The sequence below is a fragment of the Oncorhynchus clarkii genome, chromosome 12 (genome assembly GCF_045791955.1).
Source record: "Oncorhynchus clarkii lewisi isolate Uvic-CL-2024 chromosome 12, UVic_Ocla_1.0, whole genome shotgun sequence".
NCBI lineage: Eukaryota > Metazoa > Chordata > Actinopteri > Salmoniformes > Salmonidae > Oncorhynchus > Oncorhynchus clarkii.
This window is the reverse complement of record NC_092158.1, coordinates 70,341,392-70,362,259: the sequence shown is the minus strand read 5'-3', so window position 1 is coordinate 70,362,259 and position 20,868 is coordinate 70,341,392. Positions and strand designations below refer to the sequence as shown.

The 20,868-nt window shown below is 43.6% G+C and overlaps 2 protein-coding genes across 2 annotated transcripts; one reads left to right on the top strand and one right to left on the bottom strand.

The window, feature by feature from the left end:
- The first annotated feature begins 449 nt into the window (after positions 1 to 449).
- On the top strand, positions 450 to 3,737 carry LOC139421151 (telethonin-like). The gene is made up of 2 exons (XM_071171756.1): positions 450 to 1,123; positions 1,462 to 3,737. The coding sequence occupies exons 1-2, from the start codon at positions 975 to 977 to the stop codon at positions 1,850 to 1,852; spliced, it is 540 nt and encodes a 179-aa protein (XP_071027857.1). The 5' UTR covers positions 450 to 974; the 3' UTR covers positions 1,853 to 3,737.
- Positions 3,738 to 13,104: 9,367 nt separating this feature from the next.
- LOC139422200 (proline-rich protein 29-like) lies at positions 13,105 to 16,236 on the bottom strand. Its single transcript, XM_071173368.1, has 6 exons — positions 16,156 to 16,236; positions 15,614 to 15,704; positions 14,768 to 14,880; positions 13,839 to 13,996; positions 13,651 to 13,721; positions 13,105 to 13,136 (listed from the first exon to the last, which is right to left on the bottom strand). The coding sequence occupies exons 1-6, from the start codon at positions 16,234 to 16,236 to the stop codon at positions 13,105 to 13,107; spliced, it is 546 nt and encodes a 181-aa protein (XP_071029469.1).
- Between the last annotated feature and the right edge of the window lie 4,632 nt (positions 16,237 to 20,868).

Below are 20,868 nucleotides of genomic sequence, written 5' to 3'. Positions count from 1 at the left end.
ATTCACCTGGTCAGTCTGTGTCATGGAAAGAGTTCTTCATGTTGTGTATGCTCAATCTATGTATTCTCTCTTGGGGCAATAGAGTTTCCCCTCAGCACCCATCATTATTAGCATGAGCTGATCTCTTTCCACATTAGTGTTCTGCCACTGGTTGCTATATGTACATCAAGACCTGAGCTCTATTCAGATGCCAGCTCTCAGAAGTCCCCCCCTGTGTGCTCGTGTGTGTTTACATGTCTCTGAACACTGGGTCTGATGGTGCTCTTATGAGGGAATCGTTCTACTTCGTTTGATAACCAGATGTCCCTCAATTTAGCATGTTAGGTCGAGGTGATTATAGAGGGGATTGGGGGTATAATTTGGGTATCAGGGGATTCTGAGTACAATTACCGGTAACCCACCCACTCCCAGTTCTTTACCGCACTCTCTTTCTCTCTCCCCCAGCCACCTCCCTCTCTCTTCCTCTTTCCCCCAGCCACCTCCCTCTCTCTTTCTCTCTCCCCAGCCACCTCCATCTCTCTTCCTCTCTCCCCCAGCCACCTCCCTCTCTCCCCCAGCCACCTCCATCTCTCTTTCTCAACAGCTGCCCTGAGTGAGTCAGTTATAACTCCCGGGACAAAGTCAGGGACGGGCCGCTCTTGGTGTCAGGTGTCAGCACACACTAGCTGTGGAGTGACAACATGGCTTAGAAATAGCAGCAGGGCTTCTATAAAGGAGATAGACGGGCATGGTCCCAGACACAAACATCAGAGACCACCAGACCATCACCATCACCACAGAGGCAAGAGAGAGGAGAGAGCTGCCTGAACCATCACAGATTACCTTGGCTAGCAACTACAGACAGACAGATAGTCCCAGAGAGAAGAACACCGAACACAGAGATACCACGACAGACAGAGAGAGGAGTCTGAGAAACTAACGGAGGTGATAAATCCGAGATAAGGACAGAACTTCACCCACACGGAACCGTGATAATGCAGGTGTGTACCGTTATTGAGAAGCGTGCTGGGGCCGTGGTGGGGGCTGAGCTGGTCTGCAGCGTACGGGAGGAGAACCAGGCTCAGAGGGAGAGCTACAAAGCCGACTGGAACAGCGTTAACATGAAGACCCGGGCCATGGACAGGTGAGACCCAGCCTTTGGACAAACTGTATTCATTTCTTCTGGTAGATGTAACATATTGAACAACAGTCATTTCATCTTCTATAAAATCGTCGATATCAATAAAGCTAGACGTCCTCCTATATTACCTTGTGAGTCATCATACTCAAGACTAGACTACTGTATCATTTATCTTAGTTATAATAACTGTCAGGCTAATCTATCAGCTGACTGTAAAATGCAATGATTTTCATTTTGCTGGTAGGATTCTCAGCTTGATACTGAGAGAGATTCGAGTTTGAAAATCACTGAGCAATGTCCAACTGTTCATTCCTAACTGTGACGGTCTCATCTCTCCACAGGCAGACAATGAACATGAACGATGACTCTCGTCGGGAGACCTACACTCGTCGGTGGGAGGCTCGCTCTCTGGCCCAGGCCTGTCCCTCAGGGGTATACAGAGTGGGCACCGTGGAGAGGGGTGTGAGGGAGCACCAGCTCCTGCCCAACAGGAACACCCTGCCCCTGCCCATCTTCACCCCTGCACAGCTGGGCATCCGGCTGGGCCGCGGAGCACCACACACCCAGGAGGACCTCCGTCCCTTCCCCATCCCCGACGGTGCCTGCCCTGGCAAGAGGGCCGTGGTCGAGATCACACAGGACCTGCCCCCCGCCAAGCCACTCAGGATGGAGTTCGCCAAGGTGCCCAAAGCACTGGGCCGCTCCGTGTCACAGGAGGTCCAGAGAGGGTGAAGGAAGAGGAGAGGAAGAGGAAGAATGGATGTTAGGGAGAAAGGTTCCTTGTGGGGCTCAGCCCATCAGATAACAGCATGGAGGGATGTATATAGATTTATTCCTAGTGACATGTATTCCATCCCTATTCCCTAGTAGAGCCGTCACACAGTGCATACCTTTCCTGTTTCATTACTGTAGGTATTGCATGTCCAATGTCGCACTGTTTGTTATACAAGGTATTATTCGCTTAGAGATCTGATGGCATCTTTTGATTGACAGAAAGGCAGACAAATGCTCTGTTCTTTCAGCTGTGCCATCAACTAATCTCACTGCTGACTGGAAAAGACCAGACTGTCCTTGTCACGTCTACACACTGAATGAACTGCCCCTGTCCCCCTGCCTGGCTAAAGCCAGCTGTGGATAAGCCACACAGCATTGTATGCAGTGGTACATTCTACCCCACTTGTCATGTTATGGCAATGCCACCTCACAGTATTGAGACAGCAGGACGTTTGATATGCTCAACCAAAGTGTGTATGAGGATGTATTTATTGATGCGTTCATGTGGAATGACCACGCACAGATGAGGGAGGTGAAGGAAGGGAAATATGAAGATATCAAAGACGCTTCAAAAGGGACAGAGTGGGAGAGAGCAGAAAATAATTGGAACTGTAGAGAGGAAATTAACAAGAAAGTGGGCAGGGAGGGAGGGGTGGGCTCAACACACCTTGGCATCCATCCCTCTTCTTTTGTAAGAATGGAGCGCTGGTGAGCCTCCAGACCTTCAGAAGTCCTTGAAACACTAATCCTGGGTGAGAGGACAGAACGGTACAACACTAGCCCACACTGGGAACCCAGACAAAGGAGCCCCCTGGGCACAGACGTCGATTCAACATCTATTCCACGTCGGTTCAATGTCATTTCATTGAAATGATGTAGGAAAACAACGTTGATTCAACCAGTGTGTGCCCAGTGGGAGGTGTGTGTGAGCTGACAATTCATAACTCAAGTCATTGATATAGACTGACTACCTGTATGATCAAGACTTATTGTCTATATTTTAACAAAGTGTAATTTGACCGTGTATGAGCTGATCGGCCCGCCTAGCTGTGTGTTAATGTTGACATCTGATGTATCTGGTAGAGTTAGTGAACAGATCATACAGAATGATGTGAGTCTCTACTGTTGTAAAGGAAAGTGGGGTAAGTTGAGCCATTTCTTACATTCAGCATCACTCTGTCAAGGGAAATATAGTATTATTTCTAACAAAGATGTCTACATGTATTTCAGGATGTTGTGTATCCCTGGAAGTAAACAGAATTCATGTAAACATTATAGTTTTGAAAGCATAGTTTGTCTCTTGGCACAACTTAGTTGAGCTGGGGGCCGGGTAAGTTAAGTTAAGCCGTCTACAAATTTCTGTACTGAATGAAATATTACCACTACTTGTTTCCCAAATACAATTCAACACCATCATAATCACTTTTTTGTCTTGTAATGATTTTAAGCATCTTTTAACACTTGCCATTGGCTCAATTTACCCCATTGGCCATTGGCTCAATTTACCCCATTGGCCATTGGCTCAATTTACCCCAAGGCAAACATTTTGACAATATCAGCCCACACAGTTACAAGGATGCACTTTCATGCTAGGTTTAGGACCTCTTGTTGAAGCTTATACAGACCCCACATTATGTATAGAACAATCTTTCACAGACTCCAAGAAATGATGACCTCTTCCTAAATATTTAGTCAAATTATTAATTTTGTGTATGGTTTCCAAGAAACAGCTAACCCCTTTGGCTCAACTTATCCCCCTCTATACTATCTGTTTTCATGTGTTGTGTTAAAAATGTTTTTAAAATTATTTTTGTATAATAAAATCTGAAGTGCTTTTCACTTTCCTTCTGTGTGTTGACCTGTCTTAATAAAAAAGGTTGAGTACAACCATCACTAAGACCACACACACACACACACACACACACACACACACACACACACACACACACACACACACACACACACACACACACACACACACACACACACACACACACACACACACACACACACACACACACACACACAGAGAGAGAGTAAATGGGGAGTGGTGATGATAGATGAATCCACTGATTATCAGCTGTAAACAACATGGCTGACTCATGATCCTGCACCTACTGACTTCAGTTCAGGCAGCATTAGACAATTCAACATACAGCTTTTTTAGTGGGGTAGAATAAATATGGTCAAGCTCTGGACTAAGGAGAGTACAGATGTAAGATCTTCATTTTAGCAAGTTTGTTACAGCAGGAAAATAGTCCTGCAGTAACAAGAAATTTGAATTATTATGTCGATAATAATTAATGGACATTTTTGTAGTGGCTTCTATATTTTTTCGCAAGGAAAATCAAGTCTGAAATTTCAAAGTGGAAATTAAAAACTTCAGAAGATTTCTCAAACTTCAAATACACTACAAGTTTTACATTTCCTGAAAGTTCCACTGCAACAGGGTGATACAATTGGTGCCTAAAATCTTACCGTAAAGATGGAAACTTGTAGACTGACTGAGCTGGACATCTCTCATCTCTTTCTCTTGACTTTTTCCACATTTTTGTTACGTTACAGCCTCATAATAAAATGTATTAAATTGTTTTCCCCCCTCATCAATCTACACACAATACCCCATAATGAAAAAGCAAGAACATGTTTTTAGAAATATTTTAGAAATATTAAATTTACATTACATAAGTATTAGGACCCTTTATTCAGTACTTTGTTGAAGCCCCTTTGGCAGTGATTACAGCCTTGAGTCTTCTTGGGTATGATGTTACAAGCTTAGCATACCTGCATTCAGAGACTTGTCCCGAAGTCATTCCTGCATTGTCTTGGCTGTGTGCTTAGAGTTGTTGTACTGTTGGAAGGTGAACCTTCACCCCAGTCTGAGGTCCTGAGAGCTCTGGAGCAGGTTTTCATCAATAATCTCTCTGTACTTTGTTCCGTTTATCTTTCCCTCAATCCTGACTAGTCTCCCAGTCCCTGCCGCTGAAAAACACCCTCACAGCATGATGCTGCCACCACCATGCTTCACCGTAGGGAGGGTGCCAGGTTTCCTCCAGACGTGACGCTTGGCATTCAGGCCAAAGAGTTCAACTTTGGTTTCATCAGACCGGAGAATCTTGTTTCTCATGGTCTGAGAGTCCTTTAGATACCTTTTGGCAAACTTCAAGCAGGCTGTCATGTGCCTTTTACTGAGGAGTGGCTTCCGTCTGGCCACTCTACCATAAAGGCCTGATTGGTGGAGTGATGCAGAGATGGTTGTCCTTCTAGAACAGTGGTTCTTAACCTGGGTTCAATCGAACCCCAGGGGTTCGGTGAGTCAGTCTCAGGGGTTCGGCGGAGGTCAAGACACACATCCGACTCAAATGATTCGTGATGACACGCCCTTCTTGGCCATCATTGGCTGCAGGTGATCACGCTACATCGCTTGGCCTATCTGTGCTGCAGGGAATTTGGTGCGCTCAGTAGTCGACTTGTGACTGTCGTGATGGTACGTCTTGTGATTTCTTTCTTTATTTTAATCCCTTCATACTTACTATGTCGAGTAAAAAAAGAAAGTGGTCGGGCGAATATGTACAATATGGATTCACATGTATAACGGAACGTGATGGGAGTCAGCGTCCTAACTGCATGATTTGCAATGCCAAGTTGAGCAATTCTAGTCTAGCACCAGCAAAACTAAGAGAACACTTCCTTAAGCTGCATGGAGATGGAAAATACAAGAACACAACGCTCGCTGAATTCAAGGTGAAGAGAGCCAGATTCGATGAAAAGGCTACTCTGCCTGTTCTCGGCTTTGTACCCATCAACAAACCGATCCTCACAGCATCGTACGAAGTTGCTTACCTGATCGCAAAGCAGGGCAAACCACACACCATTGGTGAAACACTCATAAAACCAGCTGTGTTGAAGATGGCAAATATCATGCTGGGAAAAGAGGCTGAACTTAAGTTATAACAAATTCCTCTTTCAAATGACACCATCAGCGACAGAATAGAGGACATTAGCAAAGACATCTTGGCTCAAGTAGTTGCAGATCTGATTTCAAGCCCGGCAAAATTCAGCCTTCAACTCGACGAGACCACAGACGTTTCCAATCTAAGCGACGTGATAAAGGAATATTTTGTATTTTTTTTATTTTGTATTTTATTTTATTTTATTACAACAACAACTAAGGCAGCCGATGTGAAGAAACTTGTGGATGACTTCTTCAAAGACAACAATCTTTCGTGGGATATGGTTTCTGCAGTTTGTTCGGACGGAGCTCCAGTCATGCTGGGAAGAAAGTCTGGTTTTGGTGCTCTAGTGAAATCCGATGCACCACACATCATTGTTACGCATTGTATTCTGCACGGGCATGCGTTGGCAACAACGTCTCTCGACGGATACTTCCCTACGAGAGTCATATCCAGCATGGGTGAGACAGCCGTTCACGTTTAGTGTTGAGACAACAGATGTCAATGATGAATACCTCGATGAAATCATTGAAATTCAGCAGAGCCAGGTTCAACAGCAACTCTTCAGAACAACAACGCTTTCAACGTTTTGGTGTCAACAAATGGTAACGTACCCTGTTATTGCTAAGAAAGCTTTGGAGATTTTCATACTGTTTGTTACAACATATCTTTGCGAGCAATCCTTTTCGAGGATGCTGGACATAAAAACGAAGAAAAGGAACAGACTTTGTTGCGAAAATGACATGAGAGTGGCACTTGCCAAGGTGAAGCCGCGCATTTCTGAACTGGCTTCTGAAAGGAAACAGCAGAAGTCACACTGATTTGCAGTAAATATTCATTATTATGTTTTTGTTTTTGTGTGAAAATCATGTTTTGATGATTTTGTTCTTTGAACACAGTGATGTTGATGCACGGTTCATTTTGTGCACCAGTAAAATATATACCTATGTTTTGAATTTGAAAAAATCATATTTTATTTTTCCAATTTAAGAAGGGTTCGGTGAATGCGCATATGAAACTGGTGGGGTTCAGTACCTCCAACAAGGTTAAGAACCACTGTTCTAGAAGGTTCTCCCATCTCCACAGAGGAACTCTCTAGCTCTGTCAGAGTGACCATCGGGTTCTTGGTCACCTCCCTGACTAAGGCCCTTCTCCCCCGATTGCTCAGTTTGCCTCAACATAATCCTGTCTCTGAGCTTTATGGACAATTCCTTTGACCTCATGGCTTGGTTTTTGCTCTAACATGCACTGTCAACTGTGGGACCTTATATAGACAGGTGTGTGCTTTTCCAAATCATGTCCAATCAATGGAATATACTATAGGTGGACTCCAATCAAGTTGTAGAAACATCTCAAGGATGCTCAATGGAAACAGGATGCACCTGAGCTCAATTTCAAGTCTCATAGCAAAGGGTCTGAATACTTATGTAAAGAATGTATTTCTGTTTTTATTTGTCCCTGTCATCTCTCTTTATTGTGTTTCCCCCAGTAGGCTAATATCTCTACCTGCTCTCTGCCCAGGACACACTGTTCCAGTCTCAACCCACAAACGGTGACCTCTCTACTACTTTCTCTCCCCTGTCCCTTCATGTTTACTCTCCTTCCAACTCACAATTTCTCCAACTGGGATGGTTCATTTTCTCCCACTTCCCTTTCTTTTGGTCTTTCTCTCCATCTGTCCCTCTCTCTATCCTTTTTTTCAGCCCACCCCTTGTCTCTCTGTTATGGGGTCTAGTTTGGCTCTGTGTAGGGGTCTAGGTATTATTAGCAGGGTAAACATTGCTATCACTGGAGAGACAGAGCGAGAGAGACAGCCGTATCTGCCTGTTCTTCTCCTCTGAGCTCTTAATCCCTCACTTTTTAATCAGAGCTTTGGTTCATCTGTTCTGCTTCCTTTCCCCCATATCTAGAATATTACCCCCCTCTACCACCCCCCTAAACCCTATCTGCCACAGCCACACCCCAAACAGGCCGAGACAGAATCCACCATAGACTCTGCCAAGTCATGAAACTCCCCTCCAGTAGCCAAGGAATGTCAGTTGACACGGAGAGTGAAGTTCATGTGGAAAATCTCTACACAACACAGACTCCCCCAAGTCTCAGTCCATCAGATAGCCCTCATCCCATGTCTCCTACTCCATCCACTAAGTGTACATGCATTCTAGCACAGATATCAATATTGTGTAACTCTAGCTTGATTGAATTGATCCATCCATCCATTTTGTGAATTACCAGTATGTGCTGTATCGTCTGCCATTTCAAGACCGACCCCACATTTCCTTGTATTTTTCATCACCTTCAGGGTCCATGGAGTCAGTTTGCTTTTGATCTCCTGCCTTCTAACCCCCCTGTGGACTCATCACATTACATTTAAACCCCCAGGGGGTCATGGGAGGTCATACCGTGGTGAAGTACGGTAGAATGAAGAGTCACTGTGAACGCCTGTCCAAACATGTGTTCTATTCTCTTCTGACCTATCAATAGGCTCTCAAAAGCACTTATGTCACACCCTGATCTATTTCACCTGTCTTGTGCTTGTCTCCACCCCCATTTGTCCATAATATCTCCTGTGTATTTACTGTGTACCTGCGTTTTCTTTTTGACTTTTGCCAGTTCGTCTTGTCCAGTCATGTCCTACCAGTGTTTTTTCCCCCAATTTTTGAGTTTCCATAGTTGCTGTTTTCTAGTCCTCCCGGTTTTTCCAACATCTTCGGACTACTAAACAGCTATTGATTTAGAACAATGGAGGTACCACAAGTCGAAAAGAAAACAGGAGCTGCCTCCAATATTGCAGCACCATTTCAACTTCTAATCCCCTATGCTTAGTCTAATATAGTGACAACTAAAATATACCAAAAAAAACTATTTAGTTCAATCAACGTAAGCTAAATATGATGTGGCTGTCCATGGCACTGATTTCTGTGTGTGCATGCAAGTAGAAAAACACATGTTGACTGACCCTACTTGTAGAGAAACGCCAATGCCATCCTCCTCTTTCATGTTGCCTAAATAGTCTGACTGTCATACAGTACACACTTTTAGTTTTTATTGTCATAGGCTACCTGTCTAAAATGCTTGCTTGCTAGCCTAACTTCCTTTCATAGACAACGATGCGCCAGGCCATCTAGTTAACATTAGCATACTACATCTAGCTACATGTTGAACTTCCATCCTCTCAGGCCAGGGGCACAATGTATGAATTTATGGTTGGATCAGAATCGCCATTATAATCATTGGCCAGTATGGTGAATTAAGTAAAACCACAAGTCCAAATTCCTATCTCCATCCATAGCTGATTTAGGAAAGGCTGATTTTAGCTAGCTAGCTAAACACCGGAAGACATTGACATAGAGAGAAGCAACAAATCAAGTTTTTTTTCTGTCAATGACATTTGGTTTCTGATGTGATGTGATTGGTGTGAAGCCAAATCCAAACTGGCTTCCCTTGACACTTTTTTGGGGGTGAGTCAGGACCATATTTTTCTTCTTCTTTGGTGTCAAGGTATTTGCACATTTTGTTTGTGCATGCCGCCACTTACTGTGTGTTCAATCGCGTTCCATTTGTGATACAAAAATAAAAAGGAAGGGGGAAAAAAGAGAAAATTGCACCACCAACCAACCCTACACATACACCACTATTTCATACAAGTTAAAAACCTCAGAACATCTTATAACTCTTCTGCAGTAAAATCTCATACACCCAGGTACTTCCCTGCAGCTGCCACCTACACTCATTAAAAACCCACTGCCCCATTCCACTTCTTTGACCCGATCTGCTCCTGAACCATACCAACAGCCTGGGAGGACGGGACACCACCACTCAACACCCCCTGCAACTCTTCTGACGTCAGATCTCGTATACCCAAATACTTCTCTGCAGCTGCCACCACAACATCTATTTTCTGTGATTTACTTCCCTCACCCTTGACCCATCCTCCTCTACTTTCTTCACTGCCACAGCATACGACACCTTCTGCACTACTCTGATTCTGGCCACTTCAACCGGCCTCTATCGCACCGGACACTTTCGATCCCCAGCACTGATCTTTACCCAAGTTGCATGACACTGAGAGCCTGCTCCCTCTGGTCAGAAGAAACACAAACAAATATCGCAAGTCCGTTACATATTACCTTCGCTGATTCAACTGCACCCAACTCCTTTCTCAACCACCCTGAAACCACAAATGGAACCGTCAAAAGGCAAGGATCCACTTTCTCCAAAAATGTCACTCCTACTGGACCAGATTCTTCTTTATCTATTGATGCCAGGCTCGGGTTCCGAGCTCTTCACCACACCTTCCACCTCACTTAACTCGCCCTCATTCACTTCCATTTTACCTCTAGAACTCGGTCTGGCTCACAGCTCACTCTGTTTGCACTTGACACCAAGCTTCTTCGAAACCCCATGTCCATGTTTAGCGCCATCTTCCTCAGATTCAAATTCAACATCTGCTTTCCTCATTCTCTTCAACCTCTTCATCCTCTTTCTCCGTCTTCATTCCTCCTCAGAAACTCACCTTTATGTCTCCCTGTTCCAAAATTCCTGGTCCATGATTCCTCCTACAACGGTTTACAAATATATGTTATCAATGTTGCCTCTGTTGCGTCAGGACAGCTGAGCTCGCTCAGTTTAGCTCAACGCTGATTGGCTATTATTATTATTTTTAAATATCAAGGGAGGCAAAATGCTCTCTAGCTTCCCTTGCTATGGGCAACAACCATGTCATACTCTTTTTGAACAAACAGCATCAGATAGATGAGCTACACATACTTGAGATAAAGGGGCTCTGTTTTGTTTGCTCTCTCCACTGAGAAATATTTTTTATTTAACTAGGCAAGTCGGTTAAGAACAAATTCTTATTTACAATGACGGCCTAGTGGGTTAACTGCCTTGTCCAGGGGCAAAATGACAGATTCTTTACCTTGTCAGCTCAGGGATTCGATCTAGCAACCTTTTAGTTACTGGCCCAACACTCTAACCACTAGGCTATCTGCTGCCCCAAAACTCAGTCTCTTGCAAATTTTTTCTTGTTACATTTTTGGGGGAAGCACAGGGGCCCTCTCAGATTTGTCCTGTTTAATAAAAAATGTATAATTTGTTGTTCATTTTGCTGTTGTTTCTCTGTGCCACCTAGCAATTTTATGAAGTTTGCTTTAGCGAGCCCAGATAGTTATGAGGTTGGGAGATTAGGAACCTAACTACCAAAAAGGCAATTCAGGCTATCAAGTTAGAGTAGCTAGCTTGTCTAACTGTCTCAGCTGGCATGCCGGTTGGTAAACCTTAGAAAAGCAAGCAATAACGAAATGTACTGAATAAATCACATTTCTTTCCAGATTTTAGTAGAGATGCAGAGAACCATATTTCGTTTCTTTAAAAAGAATAACAACTAGACTGGATGATACAGACAGCTCAAGGAGTATGCTTGGATATGCAGAAAAATATACAGATTTTTTACATACACTAAATATACAGAAGTATGTGGACACCCCTTCAAATTTGTGGATTCTGCTATTTCAGCCACACCCATTGCAATCTCCATATACAAACATTGGCAGTAGAATGCCACCTTTCCAACAAGTCAGTATGCAAATGTCAGCCCTGCTAGAGCTACCCCGGTCAATTGTAAGTGCTGGTATTTTGAAGTGGAAATATCTAGGAGCAACAACGGCTCAGCCACAGAACGGGACCACTGAGGGTGGAGGGGGGAGCTGGGGCTGGGAATAGCAAAATGAGCTGAGAGCTGACATGGTCATGGTACTGAAGCGTGTAGAGCGTAGAAATTGTCTGTCCTTGATTGCAACACTAACTACCGAGTTCCAAACTGCCTCTGGAAGCAACGTCAGCACAAGAACTGTTCATTGAGAGCTTCACGAAATGGGTTTCCATGGCCGAGCAGCCGCACACAAGCCTAAGATCACCATACGCAATGCCAAGCGTTTGCTGGAGTGGTGTAAAGCTCGCCGCCATTCCTGTTTCAGCATGACAATGCCCCCGTGCACGAAGCGAGGTCCGTACAGAAATGGTTTGTCGAGATCGGTGTGGAAGAATTTGACTGGCATGCACAGAGCCCTGACCTCAACCCCACTGAATACCTTTGGATTCAGTGCCCAACATCAGTGCCCGGCCTCACTAATGCTCTTGTGGCTGAATGGAAGCAAGTCCCTGCAGCAATGTTCCAACATCCAGTAGAAAGCCTTCCCAGAAGAGTGGAGGCTGATATAGAAGCAAAGGGGGGACCAACGTCATATTAATGCTCATGATTTTGTAATGAGATGTTCAACGAGCAGATGTCCACATACTTTTAGTCATGTAGTGTATATATGAACTTGTCAGATACTCACTGAAATAACAAGTGACATGCTGATAGACATGCCAGTAGACATGGATATAAACGAGCGGCTTGACATTTATTGTCATGAATCTTGCCCTGGAGGCAAAACTGAGCGATTTCCGCTAGATGAGCCAGTTGCAAAGTAAAAATTGGCTATATCATAAACATGTACGATATGAATACAAAAATTAGTTTTTTGGTCTTATTTTAAGATTAGGGTTAGGCATTAGGGTCAGCAGTGTGGTTATTGTTAAGGTTCGGGTTAGAGTTAAAATCTGATTTTATGACTTTGCGGCTGTGTTAGCTAGTGCAGCGCTGCCTCCAGGTCAAGATAAATGACAATAAATGCCAACCTGCTGCGAACCAACTCACATGCTCGTAGAAAAGCACCCTCTGACTTTGTCATGACAAAGATGATGCTGCCTCCTGCTGGGTGTTTTATGTAATTGATGTAGGAATAAGGCCCAAAACTGCTATAATATTGGATAAAATATGCCATTTAGCAGACATATATCCAAACCGACATACCCTTTATGTATGGATGGTGTCAGGATCCAAACCCACAGCCCTAGTATTAAAAGTGCCATGCTCTACCAACTGAGCTACAGTACGAGTCTGGAAGTGAGCTTAAAAACATTGAACAATGCTGAATGATGACGATCTTGGCCTTTTCTTTACTTGAAATAACATGTAAAGGAACAACAATCTTAAAAGACTCACGTTAAAAGGTGTAAAAAAAACAAACAGAAATGCGGTGAACATTCTACGACTTCTGCAAGATACACAAACATGATGTCATGAATATCTACTATAAAGAACAAAACTGCCCGTGCCTCTGAAATGTATTTCTGTTTACTACGAGTTTAGAAGGACTCTATCTTATAAGGCTAATGATGAATGGATGCTGTAGATTTCTGCTCTTGATGTCACTGTCTTCTCTCCGTAGCCTCATAGTAATCTACACATTCACGAGACGAAGAGAGACATGGAAAGCCTCTGATGAACACGTTCTTCACAAGTGTTTAGTATAATCAGCCTCATTATAACTCACAGTATCACAATCACCAGCACTGTCAGCACCCTCATCAGCATCATTATGATCCTCCACCAACCAGCATCACAGAACTCTCACATCATCTAACAGAGGGTGCTAATGGGATGTTATATCCATAGAATTAGGAATTAGTAGTAGTAGTAATTTAATAAGACATCTATGGTTAGATCCTACATGTTAGAAGAGTGTTACGCGGCCCCTTTACATGCCCAATAAGTGCTTTGAGACTTCCCATCCCCCAGAACAACGTTCTGTATGTACAGTACCACAGATTATTGAGTCATTCTATTTCTATGGTAACTCCCTCCCATTGTTTTATCTGGTGTTCTGCTATGGACACCCATGTGTTAACGTTAGTGCTGCGATATGTGTTCTACAGACATACAGCAGAGATGTACAGAGTGTTCCAGTTGTGTACCTGTTGCTGGAGGGACGTCAGCCCCCACAGTCCTGGTAGCGCTGGGTGGGGGAGGAGGTGGGACCGCCCTCCTGGATGACATCACACATGCATATCATTGTTATCTCTGGCCCACATTGTTTCACAACATCAGTCTATGTACGTGTGGGTTCCGTAGGGGTTATGAATGGGGTTGTGTTGGGATTCACCTGATGGTGTCTCTGTGTGGGTAGGGTGCTAGCTCTAGGGGTTCAGCAGTGTTGTGGTAGACCAGGCTAGGGTGAGGCTGGGGTGGAGGCAACCAGGTTGGGTAGGCCAGGTAGGCCGGGGTAGTCTGGTAATGGTACACCTCTGGATCCTCCTCCTCCTGCAGTATGTAACCCTTATTTAACTAGGCAAGTCAGTTAAGAACAAATTCTTATTTACAATCACAGCCTACACCAGCCAAACCCTCCCCTAACCTGGACAACGCTGAGCCAATTGTGCGCCGCCCTATGGGACTTCCGATCATGGCCGGTTGTGATACAGCCCGGGATCAAACCAGGGTTTGACGCATCTAGCACTGAGATGCTGTGCCTTAGAGCGCTGCACCACTCGGGAGCTGTAAAATCCCTTGGGGACAGCTGGCCTGGAGGGGAGGATAAAAACAGCCTATTCAGAGACAGCATGTGTCAAATGGCACCATATTCCCTAGTAGTTCACTATATAGTGAATAGGGTGCCATTTGGGGCTCATCCTCACTCTCCACTGCAATGGGTTGGATGACGTACTGCTTATGGATCCTCAACACAACCACTAAACTGACTAGGAGCAGTGTGACCCAAAACAGACTCCAAAAATAACTTTTAGGTGCATTAGCTAATGTGAGGAGCCACTCTGACCTCGGTCTGTTTACTTTTCCAGATTGTCATATCAGATTAAGTATGTCTCTACCTACTGAAACACATGTTTTCAGACGAATAATGTAAGATGAGTGTTCTGCACACGGACAGGCTGGATGATAAGTTGGCACATGTGACTAACAGTAAATGTACTTCAGGGGTGGAGGGTGGGGTTGGGGCTGGGAATAGCCAAATGACTGAACCTCAGAGGTAAACAGAGGGTGGAGCTGGGGCTGGGAATAGCCAAATGACTGAACCTCAGAGGTAGACAGAGGGTGGAGCTGGGGCTGGGAATAGCCAAATGAGCTGAGGGCTGACATGGTGACCTGGTGCATCTGGGCATTCTGGATCATCATCAGCTCCACCAGGTCTGAAGAATAGCAGAGAGCAACGTTATACACACACACACACACACACACACACACACACACACACACACACACACACACACACACACACACACACACACACACACACACCTGCATGGAAGCTACATTCTTCTATATGCCTGTTGTGCTGTTCTTTATCCTTTAAGTGACAATCAACCCATTTCAACCTGCATGATGTCCAATCACAAGTTATAAATCAGATCTACCATCCTAAATGTTTTATCACCTCCATTCCTCAATCTCTGTCTGACATCCTTCCAACAATAGGAAAACACAGATTTTGCCCGCTGGCTGCTTGACAGGGTACTCTGGCGACAGCCTGATGCAACATTTAGCAAAATGACACTATATTATACATACTCTGTCAAAACGAGAGGATTCCGAACTACTCATTGAATAATATCAGAAATAATGCCAATACTGAAATGACCCTCAATATAAGTGAGTTGAAAGTAAGAGGAGCAGAAAGGTCTGTCAGAGCAAACAATCACTGCCCTGGCCTGAGCGACCAACAGACAGACAATGATGAGGCTAGAGGTGGAGAAGGAGTGCCATAAAGAACATGACTGTAATTATAGATGGTTGAGCTCTGGCCCTTAGGTCCAACTGACACCTGCAGTGACATTCACAAACACAGAAATCACTGCACACAGAGAACGAGTGAGGCGGGCTCTGTCTGAAAAGGGATCTTGACAGCCTGCCTGCCATACACACCCTGCTTGACATGTGCTGGCCCGGTGGAAGGAGTGGGAGATGACGTGGCAGCAGGGAGCTGCTGTAGGGTGGTGGTGGGCTGCTGGGAAGCCTGGGAAGGAGACACGAGACTGTAATGAGGATCTCTTCCTGGAGGCATATAGCCAGGGAGAATATCTATCTCCCATATCTAATACTGCCATGGATGAACTACTGTTGAGAGGCAGGCAATATCAGCCCACTCACTCAACACAGTTAACAGTAGCAATGCGTGATAAAACATCCAATTAAAAACGATAAAAGTAGTGAGCCTGAGATATGCATCAAGAAGATAGGACTCATCAAGCTATTAAGACAATACTCAAATCACAGCTGTTGTAGGCTAAAGATGCCTCCCTTGATGATGCTGAGCGTGATGTCAATGGCATGTAGAGAGCCAACTTTCTCTGTAAATGAGTGTGGGTGTTCAATATCACATAGAATTACAGCTTCTATGATATGCCAAGTATACAGGTCAACTGGATTTTTTGCTATACAAAAAAATCCATGTTGGCCACACTTACAGGCTGTTGATTTATCTGCACATTCTGTGCGTCCCAGTTCCACTGCTGAAACTGTGGGTAAGTATCATCTGTCCATGCCATTGAGTTTCATATGTCGGTAAAAATAGAGCTGTAAACAGTAACTGAAGATACACCTTGTTTTGATCCAACCCAGGCTTGGAGTATACACACTAGTTGGGCTGCCAAGGCTCAAAAGCGCAAACAACAATAGCGAGAAATATGCGCAGGTTGTTGAGCACATATAAGCTGGTGCATCACTCACTGTAATGATTATGCTGCTATGAGATATTTAAACTAGGACTAATTAGTCAGGCTCTCTATCGCATGTATTTTCTTACCATTTAGGCCTATCTTGTGTAACTGACTTTTTAAAAGTTTCTAAAAGAGCAAATGAGGTGGTCACACTTGAATTGATTTTGACAGTTGTGGCACAAAGGTAGCCTTCTTCCATGCAGCTAAGTGAGTGAATTCCTAAAAGTAGCCTATAATTGGGATTTCCCGCCCCTAGACAATGAGCCTGGCAAGTCCATATGGTCACATGCATCAACGTTGACGGAAGGGGCTGGGAACAGGTGGGCTGCCGCCACGTAGGTCTCTCACTCTAAATTGAGTGGGCTAAGTATTGGACACCTGGGATAGGCCTGGACCAGCTCGCTTTCACTTCACAGACCACTAATTACGGCTTCCATTTGATGAGTTTTTCACTCCGACTCCTGCTATCTCCGCACTCCTCCTCAGTGTCTCTCTCTCCACTCCTTCCCTTCTCCTATATGCTGTCACTGTCTCCCACGCGGATCCCATCCGCCCCCCCACCGCAGCATTTCAAACGGTGTAATTAATCAATGTGTGCGCCATCTCGGAATGATCGCCTCTATTTTTAAAAAGCCCAGTCACCAGGGCCATTTCTAGCATTTTTGGGGCCCTATGTGAGATGTGATTGTGGGGCCCCACTATCTCGTGGACAAACCATTTTAGTGGCCCCGCTCTTGGCAGAGGAGAGGAATAATCTCAGCTTTAAATTGAATATCCTCCAATTCTCCAAAAATGTGCCATGAGGCATAAAGAAATTCTTGCCGTTCTACAGATTTTGTCATGGGATGGAGAGAAAATGTTGCCATTTTAAAGCTAATTTCCTGTAATTCTGAGTGATAGAGACTAATAAAATCAACGGGGGCCCCCTGGAGGTCAGGGTCCCTGGACACCAGGGTTGGGCTCAATTCAAATTGAAGGAAGTCACTACACATTTGAAATAAATAGCTTCTACTTTGAGTTTATTGAGAAGTTGTGGGAATAAATCAATATTTTTAGATTATTGAATTGTGATTTTAGTTCACTTCCTAAATTGACTGCTGGGCATGTGTCTTGTGATTCGGGCCATGACTACTACAAGGTTAACATCGCTAGAAACTTACCTAGCAATCTATAAAACATTAGCTGACATGGGCTAACTGGGTGACTGTCAACGACTGACAGAGTAAAACTGTTAATGGGTCTTTCTATAAACTGGGGTACCAGTGAGCATTTCTTGTAGTGGACAAGTGTTTGGAGCTGTTACAAAGTCATTAATAACAATTCCCTTCTTTTTTCAAGTGACCACGTTAAGATATAAATGGGGAACATAGATACATTCAATAGAATTAATGAGTTGAATGAAAACCGATGTTTAAAACCCTTTCTCATGCTTGGAGTCTTTACAGATTTGGAGAAAATCAGGTGACATTAAAAAAGAAAACATTGACATTGATCCTGTGAAATTCCTGGATATTGCTGTCAGACTCTTTTTTTTGTATGGATGTCTCAACAGTGTACTGTAACCTTTTAGCATTTCGTATCTCCCTATCTTATGGTGTGAAAACAGTTTTATGGACACACATATTCAAAATAATGTATGTGATTGCAAAATTCATGCTTCAAACAGAAATAGTATCTTTAATATGATTAATAAAACAAAAATAGACACTGTCCTTAATGAGGTTCTTTAATAATTATGCATAATAGTTTTTTAATGTGCTTTTGCAGCCTGGTCTCATAGACTAGACGTAATCTAGTAAATGTAAATCCAGGACACTCAAATTAGTATGATACACTACACGGCCAAAAGTACGTGGACACTCCTTGAAATTAGTGGATTCAGCTATTTCAGCCACACCCGTCGCTGACAGGTGTATAAAATCTCGCACACAGCCATGTATTTGTAACTGTAATTACTGATAACTATAAGTGCTGTTATTGTGAAGTGGAAACGTCTAGTTTGCAACACTACCTACCAAGTTACAAACTGCCTCTGGAAGCAACATCAGCACAAGAACTATTCATCGGGAGCTTCATGAAGTGGGTTTCCATGGCCGAGCAACCACACACAAGCCTAAGATCACCATGTGCAATGCCAAACGTTAGCTGAAGCAGTGTAAAGCTCGCTACCATTGGACTCCAGAGCAGTGGAAACACATTCTGTGGAGTGATGAATAACGCTTCACCATCTGGCAGTCCGACGGACGAATCTGGATGTGGCAGATGCCAGGAGAACGCTACCTGCTCCCATGCATAGTGCCAACTGTAAAGTTTGGTGAAAGAGGATTAATGGTCTGGGGCTGTTTTTCAAGGTTCAGGCTAGGCCCCTTAGTTCCAGTGAAGGGAAATATTAACGCTACAGCATACAATGACATTCTAGACAATTCTGTGCTTCCAACTTTGTGGCAACAGTTTGGGGGAAGCCCTTTCTTGTTTCAGCATGACAATGCTCCCGTTTACAAAGCAAGGTCCATACAGGTTTGTCGAGATTGGTGTGAAATAACATGACTGGCCTGCATAGGGCCCTGACCTCAACCCCATCAAACGCCTTTGGGATGAATTGAAACGCTGACTGCGAGCCAGGACTAATCGCCCAACATTGCCTGACCTCACTAATGGTCTTGTGGCTGAATGGAAGCAAGTCCCCGCAGCAATGTTCCAACATCTAGTGGAAAACCTTCCCAGAAGAGGGGCTGTTATAGCAGAAAAATGGGGGACCAATTCTATATTAATACCCATTATTTTGGAACGAGAAGTTCCATGTAGTGTATTATGTAGTGCCATGTAGTGTATTACATTACGTTTGGTATGGTTATGTTGCGGTGGATGGGTAGGCGTATAACACAAATGTCTCGCAACCCAAAGGTAGCGAGTTCAAATGTCATCATGGACAAATGTATAACATATTATACGTTTTGCAAATTCATAACATATGATACGAATTGTAATTCGTAACATATACTAAATGGGTTGTCTTGGATTTACGTACAGAATAATACGAAATGCTCTGAGACCAGGTTTGCGTTTGATTTCTGAATGACATCAAGTGATAAAGAGCTTATGTGATACTGCACTCAATTTAAAAAAAAGCCAAAGTGAATGAATTAATATTGATCTGGAGGATTGACAGAACATTTTGGTGTCTATGTTGTTAGACGTTCAAGGTAATTTGCCTATTTCATTGACAACATTAAAGCAAGATTCCTGAGGTAAGATTAAGGTCTATGTACATTTTGATCCTTGTTTTCTAAGGAGTAATGGGGAGCATGAGAAAAATAGCATGTAATTTGTTTTTGCATATGAAATCCAAAAAATGACTTGATAATTCATTGATAAAATGTGGGTGGGGTTAAATATGGAATACCTGGTCAAGTGCACGGCCAACACTTCCTGTTCTTTCAAAGTTGGAAGTCACCCTTCTGAATCCATTCTATGAATCTATGAATTAATTGATTAATAGCTGCTCATACTATACAACAGTGCCAAGATAAGGTAAGGTCAATTTCTGCATAAGATTTAGTGTGTATTAACTTATTAATGAACTGCTGTTACTGTTAATGGCTCGCTGACTGATATATCCAAGTTACTTAACTAACCATTGCTAATCTTATTAAATTATGGCAGACAGAGCAGAGCCCCAGCTGTTTTGAGCCCCCACTGTTGAGCAATTTAAAAAATATATATATTGGTTGTATATTGGTTGCATGTGTTTCACTCTAGCTCAGTGCTTTCTGTGGTGGTGGGGCAGCCAGCGGAAAATACGAAGAGTAGGGGTTGGTAATGTTCTCTAGTTTTGCTGTGATTGGCTCAGTGTTCTGTCACTCATGGGGACACATACCTCACCTCAAAATCTACGGAGAGAGCTCGGAAATTCAAGCCCATTGGGTGCTGCCATAGATTTACATTAGAAGTGCCCATCCAAGAAGGCTCAAGGTCATTGGCCACAGATAAAATGACGTCGAATGACATTATACCTACCATAGCTTTGATTGGACTGATCATGTCAAGATCATACATTCAAAATCTTATCTAGTAAGCTAGACAAGCAGTCATCATCATGATCCAAGTCGATATTCTACTGGCAAATCCTTTTCAATCCTTGTCATACGAAGAAACATTATAGATAAAAACGTATCAGTGCTCATCCTTCATTGCACATAAACATTACACAACATGTTGGAAATCGCAAAATCAACAATGAGTGGTTTGGAAGGAATCAGTGGCTAACTGCAAGCGTAGAAAAGCAATCACTAGGCTGCTATTCAGTGGAGAGGGTGTGTGGTCCAAGTCTGGGTTTAAGGGTCTCTTTTCCAAGCTTAAAAAGATAAACATTCACATGCAACACCATGGACTAGAAAAGGTTGAATACATTGGCCATGCTGTCAATCCAGCAGGACTTTTGCTGCGTGCAAGACAACTGGG

Bases quoted from the DNA above. Each gene is read 5' to 3' on its own strand.
- LOC139421151 (XM_071171756.1), top strand. From the start codon at position 975: ATGCAGGTGTGTACCGTTATTGAGAAGCGTGCTGGGGCCGTGGTGGGG. The intron at 1,124-1,461 runs GTGAGACCCAGC...ATCTCTCCACAG, and splicing joins AAGACCCGGGCCATGGACAG to GCAGACAATGAACATGAACG.
- LOC139422200 (XM_071173368.1), bottom strand. From the start codon at position 16,236: ATGGCATGGACAGATGATACTTACCCACAGTTTCAGCAGTGGAACTGG. The intron at 15,705-16,155 runs GTAAGTGTGGCC...TCTCCTTCCCAG, and splicing joins TGCAGATAAATCAACAGCCT to GCTTCCCAGCAGCCCACCAC. The intron at 14,881-15,613 runs GTGTGTATGGCA...GCTATTCTTCAG, and splicing joins GCCAGCACATGTCAAGCAGG to ACCTGGTGGAGCTGATGATG.